The sequence below is a fragment of the Drosophila teissieri genome, chromosome 3L (genome assembly GCF_016746235.2).
Source record: "Drosophila teissieri strain GT53w chromosome 3L, Prin_Dtei_1.1, whole genome shotgun sequence".
Lineage (NCBI taxonomy): Eukaryota > Metazoa > Arthropoda > Insecta > Diptera > Drosophilidae > Drosophila > Drosophila teissieri.
Window position 1 is genome coordinate 13,082,903 of NC_053031.1, and position 12,111 is coordinate 13,095,013.

General features: G+C 35.1%; 1 protein-coding gene across 13 annotated transcripts in view; it reads right to left on the reverse strand.

The window, feature by feature from the left end:
- Positions 1-4,839: 4,839 nt before the first annotated feature.
- Positions 4,840-12,111, reverse strand: part of LOC122618206 (hepatic leukemia factor) — a 54,130-nt gene continuing 46,858 nt past the window's right edge. For 4 of the 13 annotated variants that reach the window (XM_043794448.1, XM_043794446.1, XM_043794441.1 and 1 more), the window contains 5 exons: positions 10,354-10,395; positions 8,457-8,611; positions 7,822-8,047; positions 6,797-7,038; positions 4,840-6,729 (listed from right to left, as the gene is read on the reverse strand). In XM_043794448.1, the coding sequence (XP_043650383.1) occupies positions 6,643-6,729; positions 6,797-7,038; positions 7,822-8,047; positions 8,457-8,611; positions 10,354-10,395 (752 nt within the window). In that variant the 3' untranslated portion in view covers positions 4,840-6,642. The remainder of the gene's footprint in view (positions 6,730-6,796; positions 7,039-7,821; positions 8,048-8,456; positions 8,612-10,353; positions 10,396-12,111) is intronic. The other 9 variants (XM_043794451.1, XM_043794450.1, XM_043794443.1 and 6 more) reach the window with 4 other exon arrangements.

The following is a 12,111-nucleotide window of genomic DNA, read 5'->3' on the forward strand; positions in this document are numbered from 1 at the left end:
TCATCGATGTCTGCACTCTTTGGCCAGCACTTCTCTCTGGCAATTTAGCTTCTTTTTTTTTTTGTCATTTTTGCCGGCAAACCGTCAACTGTCAAAACAGGCGACGCCAACAAAAATGATGGGCCAGCGGGGGCGGCGGTGGGCGCTTCGGAAAACTATAGGGCTGGGGGGATAGTGGGTGGTGTGGGGTGCTAGTTTGCCAGTGGGCGTCATTTATCGTATGATGCGCATTTCCGGCGCCACTCAACAGACTACAGCCACATGAACAGAAAACGAACATCAATAGTCACAACAAATACAGTCGATCTTCTGTAACTTACACTAAACTATATGAAATGGTGTAAAATATATACAATATGCTAAGGCTAATATTAATATTTTTTATATTTTTTTTATATATTTGTTATTATAAGAAATATAGTTTTTAGGTTATCCAAAATATTAAATCAATTAATTATACAACTATACTCAACTATCTAAATAATATATTCTTACTGACTCAAATTCTTAAAAGTGGGCTAAAATATACATTTAGTTTAAAATATTAATTGATTTAGTCTGTTGGATTATAGAGATATATAATATTAATATTAACATTATAGAGATATATATAAAAAAAAGTATTTTATAATTATTAAACAGGTTTCAAAGCTATAGATTTCCTATCCCGATAGAGCTCAGAGTTATAAAAGTTTGGCGGTAATCGAATATCTGCGTTTCATAAGTGTTGTGTGGCTATTACATATTGTTTTGTCATTTAACGCAAATTACGTATACGACGCGTTGACCTCATTTGGGTTGATCAACAAATGCAGTTGTCGACAAACTTGGCTTAAACCAACCGCGTGTCTCTTGCCCCACCCCCTCTTTCCCCTCGTTCCCCTTTGATCCACCTCTTTCCCGTCTTTCTCTTTGGCTCCGCTTGGCTTGTATTTCAAGCTCAAGTTCAACGTTGTCTGTTGGCGGTTGCCTGCATACTACCAGTTTTCATGCTGCTGCTGCTGCTGCGGCTGCGGCTGCGTTTCCATTAACATTTTGAGTGGCCGTTGTTGTTAACTCATTTTTCGCTTTCGTAAGTCTTGGCCAGTATAAAAATATGCGCGGCGGGCGAGGGGAGCGCGCTTATGTTTGAGCATTGCTCGCATTTATTGCAACATTTCCCCATGGGGAAGTAATCGAATTGCCTCGCCTCAGGTCTGGGTCTGCTTTAAATCCTGCACTCAAAAAAAAAGCTTGCAATTTACAGATTAACCTAATATACCTTATAGTAATATATATTTTCAATTTCTCATTTGCGATTAAAAATTATTTGTATTACTAAGCAATTGAAGTTATTTTAGTGCCATATGAAAATATATAAATAATTTGTTCACTGTGTACCGGTTACACAGCTCCCATTTCTCAAATAGTTGGTGTGGCTTTTGTTGTTCATCAACGGAAATTGGCCGCGAGTTTCATGTTTGAAATGTTTATTTTGTAAGCAATATATGAGGAAATTAGTTTCAAAGTTTGTTTTTTTTGCGTTGTTATGCTTTTTGCATAATAGCTGTATACCACCTTAGGTTCGGCTGAATATGGTAACCGTGTGTGAAGCTGACAAACAAATAATTTATTTTTTTTCGTTGTTTTAGTGAGTGTTAATTGAAGTCGGGCGAGTTTCGTTTGTTGTCAACTGGAAGTGAGAATTGGTCTTATGATTGGAATCTATGGAATTTTTTCACCACACAAAATGTAGAACAATACCATATTTTCTCGTATTTTATCGGACCTTGAAGTTCGTAATTTTTATGGGTTTTCGGATTTCCGGCAACTTTATGCATGCGTCATGACAACTGCAACCGACAGTTTAACAGCTCATCTCATATCCAGTTACCATTTTCAGATCCTCTTTCCACTCACCAATTATGCAATCAACTTGACCTCCAGTTCCTCAAAAGTGTGTATTCCAGCTGCTTTGAAGGCCAACCACTCTGTTTTGCCATGGCTGCCCCAAAGTTGGCTATTCGTTTGGAGGAAAAAAGATGCCTAATAGTATACCACCAATTCCATCGAAAAATAAAACAATGTCTGTGATTTTTTTGCATTTATCGTTTCAAAATTTGTATCTAAACCTTTATTGTTTGTTCTTTCTTGCAGTTTTCATAAAACATAATTATTCGCCTTGCCTAAATCTCACTTCTTATCTCTTGAAGTTCCTACTAATTAGTTTAAATTTTCATTTCTATTACGAAATCAAAGTCCTAACAGAAACGTAACTTTCTCATTCAGTTAACAAAATCTACAAAAACTTATACAGAATGCTGTGGAACTTATTATGATTTAAGTTGAGTGTAAAAAAAATTAACAAATGACTTCACTTTAGGTAATAAATTATAGCTGATATCTGCAGCATCTCGAGCACTTCTGTTGGAATTTTCTTAGGTTTTCTCCTTTGGTTTTTTTTAGATTTTTTTTGGTTTTGTATATATATCTAGGTACATGTTAGTGTCCTTGCTTAGGCTTTCATCTGTAAGTTTTAGCTTAAATTTGGTTTTCATTCGTATTCATTTTGTGTTTTGCATGCTGCCAACAACAATTAGGCTGAGTTTCTTGTGGATTTCCATTATTATTTTAGCATTGCTCTAATGCCTTAAGCTGATCTCTTACTAAGTGTTTTGTTTTTTTTTTGTTTTTTGAGTACCAAATGAAGTTTTCTTGCCTTCTCTTAGGCTTTAAGTTAAGCTTTGATCTAGCTTTCGTTTAAGCCACAACTTAAGCTATGGTAGCCTTGTGTTATTTATGAATTTACCTTCAGTTTCTTTTGCTTTTCACATATAAAATTATTTGCATTTCGTTTCATTTTGCAAAATTCTCAAAATATAAGTAAAGGCTCTAAAACGCTTTAAGGTCTTTTTTAGTTTTGGTTTTATTTAATTTAATGTAGCTTGATTTTTTGCAACAACTAACAATTTTTGTTTTTTTTTTTGTTTCATTTTTTGTATCTTACTACATTTAAATATTTTTATTTGTGGATTTTTTCGGGGGCTTTTTATTGATTTTAAAATTCAACAACATTTTCGTCTTTAATAATATGTAAGAATATATTTTTATGTATATATATGTATATAAGTTATGTATATGTGTATAATATTATGTATATATTAGCATTTAATATGTTTCGCATTGCCATTCGATTCGCGCCGCCACTTCCGTTTCCGCTACGCTCCCATTTTTACTCTTTTAAACTCTTACTCACTAAAAACACTCAGCTCTTGCCCGTTACTTACTTACTTAAGTTATCGCTTTGCTAATTTCTCGTTTTTGTTTGTTTTCTGCTTTGCACTGCAACAATTTGTGTCTTTAGTTACTATTTTTAACCCTGCCTAACGATCGCCTTCCCTTGCCCGTTTGCTATGTAGTTGAGTGTACTATATGCATACAACTAATATCTGTATAAGATAGATATAAAAATCATCAACTACGAATTTATCTACAAAAGTTATTCGCTTGTTTTTGTTTGTTTGTTTTACCTTGCAGCATGCGAAATTCATTTAACTAATTCTTGTTGTATATAATAAATATATATATTAATGCTTATTGTATATTTAACATAATTTCGTTAGTTTTCAATTGTTATATTTAAACGTTTCATACTTTTCAGTTTTATCGTCTTTTGTTGTTGCTACAAAGTCTACATTTTGTTACGGAACATTCTTATTCGAAAATCTGGGTTTTCTTTTTTATTTCAACTCAAGAGTAAATCTTTAAACGAAAACGTCTACACAAACTTGCTGCCAAAACTAACTGAACAAAAACTATTTGCCCTTGAAAAGTTTGCTTTCTTTTGGCCTGACAATATTGGAGCCCGAAAGTAGGCTATAGAATTCGCATCCTCCCCTTCTTTTGGATGCGTGAGTGTGGGTGTGAGTATGTTTGTATGTGAGCCAAACTAATTCTCAAATATCTTAGTTCAGTTAGGAGTTTTTATTCGGTTTTTATTCAACAATTCTCTACATAAACCAAAAAATTGTCTACAAAAATTCATCTACAAACTACGGAAAACAATAGTTGTTAAAAATATACAAAACTACGCTTAACTAAAGTTGTGTTAGGGGAGAGGGGAGGTCTACTGCTCGTTCAATTGATGGCCAGGCAAACAAGTACGAAATAAGCAAAATATCGGCTTAGTTTGTTTTCACCTCTACGCGCAATTTATATTACTTAGGTATAAATATTTGTATATAAATATAACATGTTTTTTGTTTTACTTCTGGTTTGTTGTACAAATATGCAGCAATTGCTTGAATCTGCTTAGTCGTATAGTTCGCTATTTGAGTTATCCATAAGTGTTAAGTTTATCGTATATACTTGTGTGAATTCATTCAACAACCGAAGCTCAAAAATTTTCATTTTGCAAAATGACACCCAACTTTTTTCGTATGTTTTTTTTATGTTAGGTTATTTGTGGGATTCTTTTTCATCTTTAACGTTATTTTGTGGTTGTTTTCTCTAGGTGGTCTCATAGCAGTGCAAAAGGCTTCAGGGTTAGAGTTTAGTTTTTTTGGGCTTCTTTTTAATAAACACAAAATATACAAAAAAAAACAGGGGTTGGCTAAATATCTATATTGCTATATTACTGATTACTATATAATCTTTGTAGTTCTTGCGTCTATCGTTAGGGTTAGTTTCGATTTCGGTTACGGTTACGGTTACGGCTTTAGGTTTATTTCTTTAACTCTGTCTTGAGATCCATGTATGGTTTTCATTAGATATTTACTAACAATGAGCTGTGTGGCGAGGGGATGGGGCATCTGTGGGGGGGTGGTGGTGTTTTGGGTGGATAGATAGAAAATAAACGAGTTTTCAATAGTTAAAAGCAACGCTTAGACTTTTATTATTACACACAAATTGTTTTTTGCTTTCTCACTTTTTCGTTACGCTCATTCTCCTTTATCGATCTTTACTTTTGTGGTTCTTCTTTCGTTTGTTGTTTTTTTTTTGTTTTTGTTGGTTTTGCACATTTTTCCATAGAATAAATAAAACTTATTGAAATTTGTTAAGAAGGAGTGCTTAATGGACTTATTTATCTCTCTACGCTTTTGTTATAGCTTCCATATTGTTTGCTGAATATAAAATATAAATTTGCTCTCGGTCGGTAAGTGTTTTTTTTCCGTTTTCATATATTTTCTTAAATTTCTAGATAATTGTATGCAGGTAAATGTAACTCAAATGTATAACAAATAATAATAATTAATAAACTTAGCTAACGAAAATAGTGGTTGTTTAAAGTAACATAATTATATGGTATTATGTAAAAATGTTTTGTTTTTAAATTGTTTGTTTAAGATCTTGCAAATCACACCAAAAGAAATAGTTTTTCTTGTAATAAAAGTTAAACGAATAAAATGTTTACAACTAAAAGGAAAAATGTGAAAATCTGTACGGTGATAACATGGTATGAGGGGGATTTGTTTTGCGGATGGTCTGTGTGTCTGTGTGGCTGTTTGCATGTAGTTCTTAGTAGGAAGTAAGAAAACTAGTTCTCTCGCCTTAACCAGCTGACTATGTCTGGGTTAGTTTTGGGTTGGTTATTTTAGTATCAAGAAATCAACAACGAAAACTATTTCACTTCTAGTTTTTCATTTTTGTCCGTCCATCGTCCGTCTGTGTCCGTATGTTTTTAATTTTTTTTTTTGGGGTTTTCTGATATTTTTGTTTCATAAGGTTTTTATAAAAATCATAGCTCACTTAAACTAACCAGCTGCCAAGTGCCCGGCAACTGAGGAGGGAAGTTCTTTGCTCATCTCTAAATGGTTTTCTCTTAGCGTTTCTTTAATTTTCTCTTTTTTTTTGTGGGTTTTCATTTTGCAATTTTTTATACATGTTTTCTTTTGCTTTTTATGGTAATTCCTCTAACGAGTTAATTTGAAAAAAGGCAACGAAATTATTTACAATATGATTTGTTGTGTGCATGTGGATTTCCGTTCACTAAAAGCTAAAGAAAAACTTAATCAAACAACTAATTACAAGAAATAATAAAAACTAAAGTCGAAGTAGAAGTAAAAGTAAAAGGGGGAAAACAATAGCAGAAAAATAGCGAAGAAGATAAGTTGTTTTTTGTTTGCGTAAAACTAGGCTAGACAACTATTAAACAATTTAAAAGATAACAATTCTACGTCTGTGTTTTTTTACGATTTAGGATTCCCATTGCGCTCGGAAGTATGCTACTTTAAAGGCAAAAAGCTTCGGCTGCAGAGCTTTTCAACGCTCTGCTCTCGTGAGACTTTCTTTTTTGGCTACTCTAAAAAATGTTTAGTTTGCATTCGGTCGGTTTCTCCTCTGTGTTTAGTTAATTTGCTTTTTAGTTTTTAGCATAAAATAAATATTAAAGCGGAGCACGACGCCGTGAGGGGTTTTCTTGTGTATGTGTGGGTGTGTAGTTGTGTGTAGGTGTGTGTGTTTGCTTACTAATTATATTTCTTTTGCATATACATATTTAGATACAATATGTACTTTATAGTGTAGGTTTCATGTCTGCCGTACTAAACATTATTAGTAGTTTTATCATAGTTATGATTATTGTTATTTTATCAATAGTTATTATTATTTAATTGTTGTGGTGTCCTCAGGCCAAGTCACAAAATTGTATTTTTGTATTTATCATTACACATCTTGGAATTTCGATAGACGTGCACGCAAGTCCATGTTCTCCTGTTTCAACTGCTCCACCTCCTGATGTAATGTTGCATTCTGCGTGAAATAATCAAGGATTAGATTTGAGTATTCATTGAGGGAGTTCATTGAGTGGAGGACTCACTTCCTTCTCCAAGTAGCGTGCCCGCATCGCAATCTGGTTCTCCTTTTGGCGCCGGGCATCGCGGGATCGCTTGGCGGCAATGTTGTTCTTCCGGCGACGTGCCCAGTACTTGTCGTCCTTGAGCTCATCTGGAACGAATTGCTTGCGTGACTTTTTGATCATCGGCTGCGGCTTGAGCTCCTCGTCGGAGAAGGCTCTGGTTCGCGGATCAAAGTCACGGCCCGAGGAGGCGAACGAAAATGCTGGAATATCAAATACTAAATGTTAACAATGGCTCACAGACTGTTTCGTGCTAAATTGATATCGTAAAATCAAAACCTCTATATGGAAATCCATGAAATCCATCTTGGTAGCTCATTGAGAATTATATTAAATTCGAATCGAATTGAATTGAATGGAAATTTAAGGATTTGCACAAATTGGAATGGGAATCATTGAAATGAAAGCCTTGCGGGCCTTCGGTATGTGTCTCTTTAACATTTAGCATTTGATAAGACATTTGTGGGTAACTTAAATTAATTTATATAATTCAGTTATAATTTAAGTTAAGAAGCAATGTCCATTCCATTTGTGTTGAAATAATTCAATTTACAAAAGTCAATAAGGTTTAGTTTATAAAGTCCTAAGATCGTACACTTGTGTTCATAAAAACCGCTTTGTTGATTTGATAAAGCAACTGATAATGATAATTGATAACAAACTGTGATACACTACATCGTTACTTCTGATTGCTTGTGATTAATGCAACTTTATTTTGAATCATATTTGTATCTAAAATTACCAGAAACTTAGCTTTAAAACAATGGCAAATATACATTTTTGACTTGATTTGAATCCTAACTTTAACGATTATTTCGATGTTGATTTCATTAATCGATTGTCTCGATAGCTCGAAACTAACAATCTGGCTGACAATCTCAATAGACATTACATGTGACAATGGTTTATTTTACGATCTCAATAGACTTTTTATCGGTGTATCGATAGCGCGATAGAGCGATAGAGCGATAGCTCGCTATACTCACTTGACTCGGCCGGCGATGGCGGATTCAGGGTGTCCGGACTTATGCAGTCGGATGGCGAGGGCGACCGCTCCCGCTTTGTGGTTATGTGGCCGAGACCAAGGGACAGACCGGCTGCATGACCCAGGGAATCGGACCGGTGGCCCAGACCACTGGAGTGACCCAGATGCGTGCCGGGCAGGCCATCAGGTATGTTGTTCTCCGACAGGAACTCGTCTAGGTCGGCATACTAAAAGGGTTGAATGCGAAATAGGCAATGAGCAACTGGACACCAATGTGAGGAGCAGATATTCCCTTGAGGTTAGTCACACGATCTGAGCTCTGATGATGAGAATACAATTCTCGCACTAAGTAAGCAATCGATAACATTCAAGTTAACTGTTTCACCGTGTGTTTTGTCATGACTGTACTTGTGGTTTGGTGTGTCTTTAGGCTGTTTTCACTAAGTGCATTAATGACTCAGCGTAATTTGGATAAATGTATATCAGCAATTTACATATATTTTTAAATGCTTTCGAATAAACTAGTGAAATCAGCCGTTTCGTGTGAAATTTTGAGCTTTGTGTGTTATTTTGACCTTTGGAACATTGTATAAAAAGACGCAGCCACTACGCAGCGATGATAGATATGATACTAACTTGTGTTACCTTGAGGTCGGCATCGTAGGGCAGGGTCTTGTCCCACAGATTTGGGCCGAGAAACGCTGTTTGCGCCTCAACATTCCAGATGTCGCCCTCCTCCTTGTATTTGTCATCTGGGCAGATGATTTCTTTGCTATTCGATGTGGATTTGCCTGCAACAGAATGGTGGACTATTAGTCAGGGTCACAACTGATTAGATAGATAGTGGTGGCTACAAGTATGGCAAGTTAAGGGCTTGATATCTTATCCCCTTTCGGGGAAGTGGGTCAAGTACTCTATATTTATTTCTTTATTAAATAAACCATTCGAATTCCACAGAAATCGCATGGGAACTACACATATAGCTGAAGTAATTTCCGCGAATTTCCGCATGCAGCGTTTTGGCCATAAAAACGGGTTACAGCCAAACAAAACGAACCAAAGACACAAAACCAACAAACAAACAAATCACTCTCACACACACACACACCGACAGACACAACACACAAAGCAAACAACGGCAAGAGGAAGCAGCAAACAGACAGCATACGAAAAGCGAAAGTGAAATTTTTACTACACAGCTTTCAAACTGATTTTGATCGCTTCCAGCTGAGAAAAAAGCAAAAAAACAAAAAAAAACATGTTAAATAAACTTAAAACACTCAAAGATGGTTAAAAGCTCTTAGCCCTATTGTTGCAAAGTTGAGTGATTTTCGTCGAAGCTGCGCATGCGCAGCTGAGCATGATCTTTCGCTGCCTGCTGCCTGCTGCTCGCTTCTTTTCTTCGTTTCTGTGATTTCTTTCACGAAACCCGTTTTCTGGCCACAGACAGTAAAAGAAACCAGTTGCCGTCTTTGGTTTCTTCGGCTCGCAATAGTTTCCGCTTTCTTATTCACTCTCACTTTCATTTTCCATTTCTTTTTTTTCTTTTTTGTAGTTGTATTTTACAGTTGCTGCTACTGCCGCTTTTTGCATTACGGACTATTGCGAAATTTTATGCCATTTTGCGGCTTGGCTTGCCTCCTTCTTTCCTCGACTTCTTCGGCGCCAAACACTCACACATTTCTGGTCTGTGCCATGAAGTAATATCTTTTCTTTTCTCCTCGATGTGCTCACCAAAGCGTAAGTGAAATGCTCAAGTGTCTGTGAAGTAATATTTGCTGTTTGGTGAAAATGGGGACTTGCAAATCAAGGCAAATGCACTGGCCCACGGGGCGTATGCGCAATGTATTTATAAGCACTTTTGTCGGCGCCTTTTCCTATTCAATAAGACACTGTCGTTTTGAGACACCAATTTTTGGGAGATGATTTATACATATGTGTTTAAAACTATTAAAAAATGCACTAAGCTCATTGAATTATGTCTTACAATAACTTTTTACAAATGGAAAACAATAAAAATAATGTAATGCGGCTAAAGATGAATAAAAAAACATTGAGGAAAGTCCAATCATTAAAGTAAATATAATGGATGATATTAATTATTTATAAGCTAAGTTTTAAGAGCTTTAAAAATGTTGGTAGGAAGCATACAAGAAATATATTTATTAGTAAAGCTTTATGATTTGGTATTAACATAATGTAAATTTCACCAGCTTTCTTAAGCAATTAAGACTTTACAATACATGTGAAAACGTATTTGTTTAAAAACTTGCACAACTTAGACAAAACTTAATATATTTTTAATTTGGTCCTCAAAACAAAAACAGATCCATCTTCAATCATGCCCCAACAAACAATAGAAATACTCAATAAAATATTAAAAACAATACTCATTCAAAAAATTGAAGAAACAAACTTTCGCATGGCAATTAAACAAAACGCACAAAAAATAAACAAAGACAAAAAGTCCAAGCCACAGAAATATTAAAAAGATTAAACGAAGTAAAAACGAAAAAGACAAAAACCAAATTACCGTTTGATTTGCAAATGAAACCCAAAAATGGAGATTTCCTGCCTGTAAAACAGAAGAAACGGAAAAGAAAGATAGTAGAAAAGAAAAATACAATATTGATTCTTTCACAAAAGCAAACAATTAACAGAAGCAACAACAACGAAATACAGGAAAGACACAAAATTAATGGCACAAATAACAAAAAGCTCGTGCAAATGTGATGATACAAAGTAGCTGATTTCGCGTGAAATTTGTATTTAGGATGGAAAACAAGAAGGATGCAAATTCGACTCCTCGCAAAAGGCACTTTTACTTTTATTTCATTGTCTTCGATGCGAATTTATATCTTTTTCGGTTCACTTTCACTGTCATCAACATTGTTGATTTGTGTGCTGAACAGCAGGAATCTTGTCGTTCGGTTTATTTTTAGAAGCGAACCCAAAACAGGAATTCGACTTAATCTTCTCTTGTTTCAGTTTCTGTTTCTGTTTCAGTTTTGGTTTTGGTTTCGGTTTCAGTTTCTCTTGCCATTTTTAAGTGGGTCAGCGATTTTTTTCTGTGTCATCTCTGGGAGCCCTCGCACCTTTTATTTTACTTTATTTTACCATTTTTGGTCGACCAACGAAATTTCTCATTTTTGGTAATTAAAATAATTTGCATAATTTTCGCGGCATTTTACATTTTTGGTTCGTATTTCACTTTCATTAGAAAGGCATAGGTAGAGGTAGAGGAAGAGAGAGAGAGAGTTCTCTGTTCTCTGTTTTCTGTTTTTGGGCCTACGACAACCAATTTATTGTTTCTCTGGTGAAACGCGATCACACACTTCCAGTTCTCTTTTTTTTTTTGGTCAAAGTGGCTTATGGTTTATGGACCTAATAATAATATTATGCTTATTACTGGCATATTATTTTTCCGTAAATTGTTGCCCCTCTGTGGTCTTTGTTGTGTTAATGGTCGGCCACAATTTTTAGTGGACCATGGTCGGTGGGTTTTTCAGAAATGTATAAATTTTGTTGTTTCTTTTTTTTTTGGGAACTAAACTTTCACTTTTTGTTTCGCTTTTTTCGGGCTTTAGTTGGTTGTGGCGGTTTTAGTGACTGTGATTTTGATCAAGTGCAAGTCGTCAAGGAAGTGGTGATCAAGTTGAAGGAAGTAAGCAGCTTGATGACACTTAACGGCATTAATTTAATGAAAGAGTTTTGGTGCTATTAAGTGATTATAAAATACTGTGCTTGTAGTTTATACACGAAAATTTAAATGATTGTGAAATTGAATTTCCAAACTTACACTATCTTATGGATCTTTAAATAAATATTCTTAATCCCATAATAGTTTGTTTTATCGTGAATGTTGTCCGCCTTTGGCAGATAATCAGAGTATCCATTAAACCAATTACAATTTTGATTCCCAGACACATCCGCTTCAACTCCACTTCCCCCTCGCCCCTCCCCCGACAAGCAAAATGAAAGTGAGAGTGCTGGAAAAAGGAGTCTGGAGCTCCCCCAATAAGCTATCCCCCAAAAAGCTGGCGAAGAAACCAGTTTCAAATACGCAAACACAAATCGATTCAACTTCTGGGCGAAGAATTAATTCGAAGACGATGCAGTGACGATATTGCGGAATATTTTTTGATAATTAATTCCACGCGAAAGTTTTAGATCGCCTGCATTATCATTAAAATAACAATAAAATCCAATCAATTTGTATATGGTAAGGTGTTATAAATATGCTTTTGCCAAATTATGCAACTTTGTGCAGTTTTGCTTCTTTTTGAGCCGC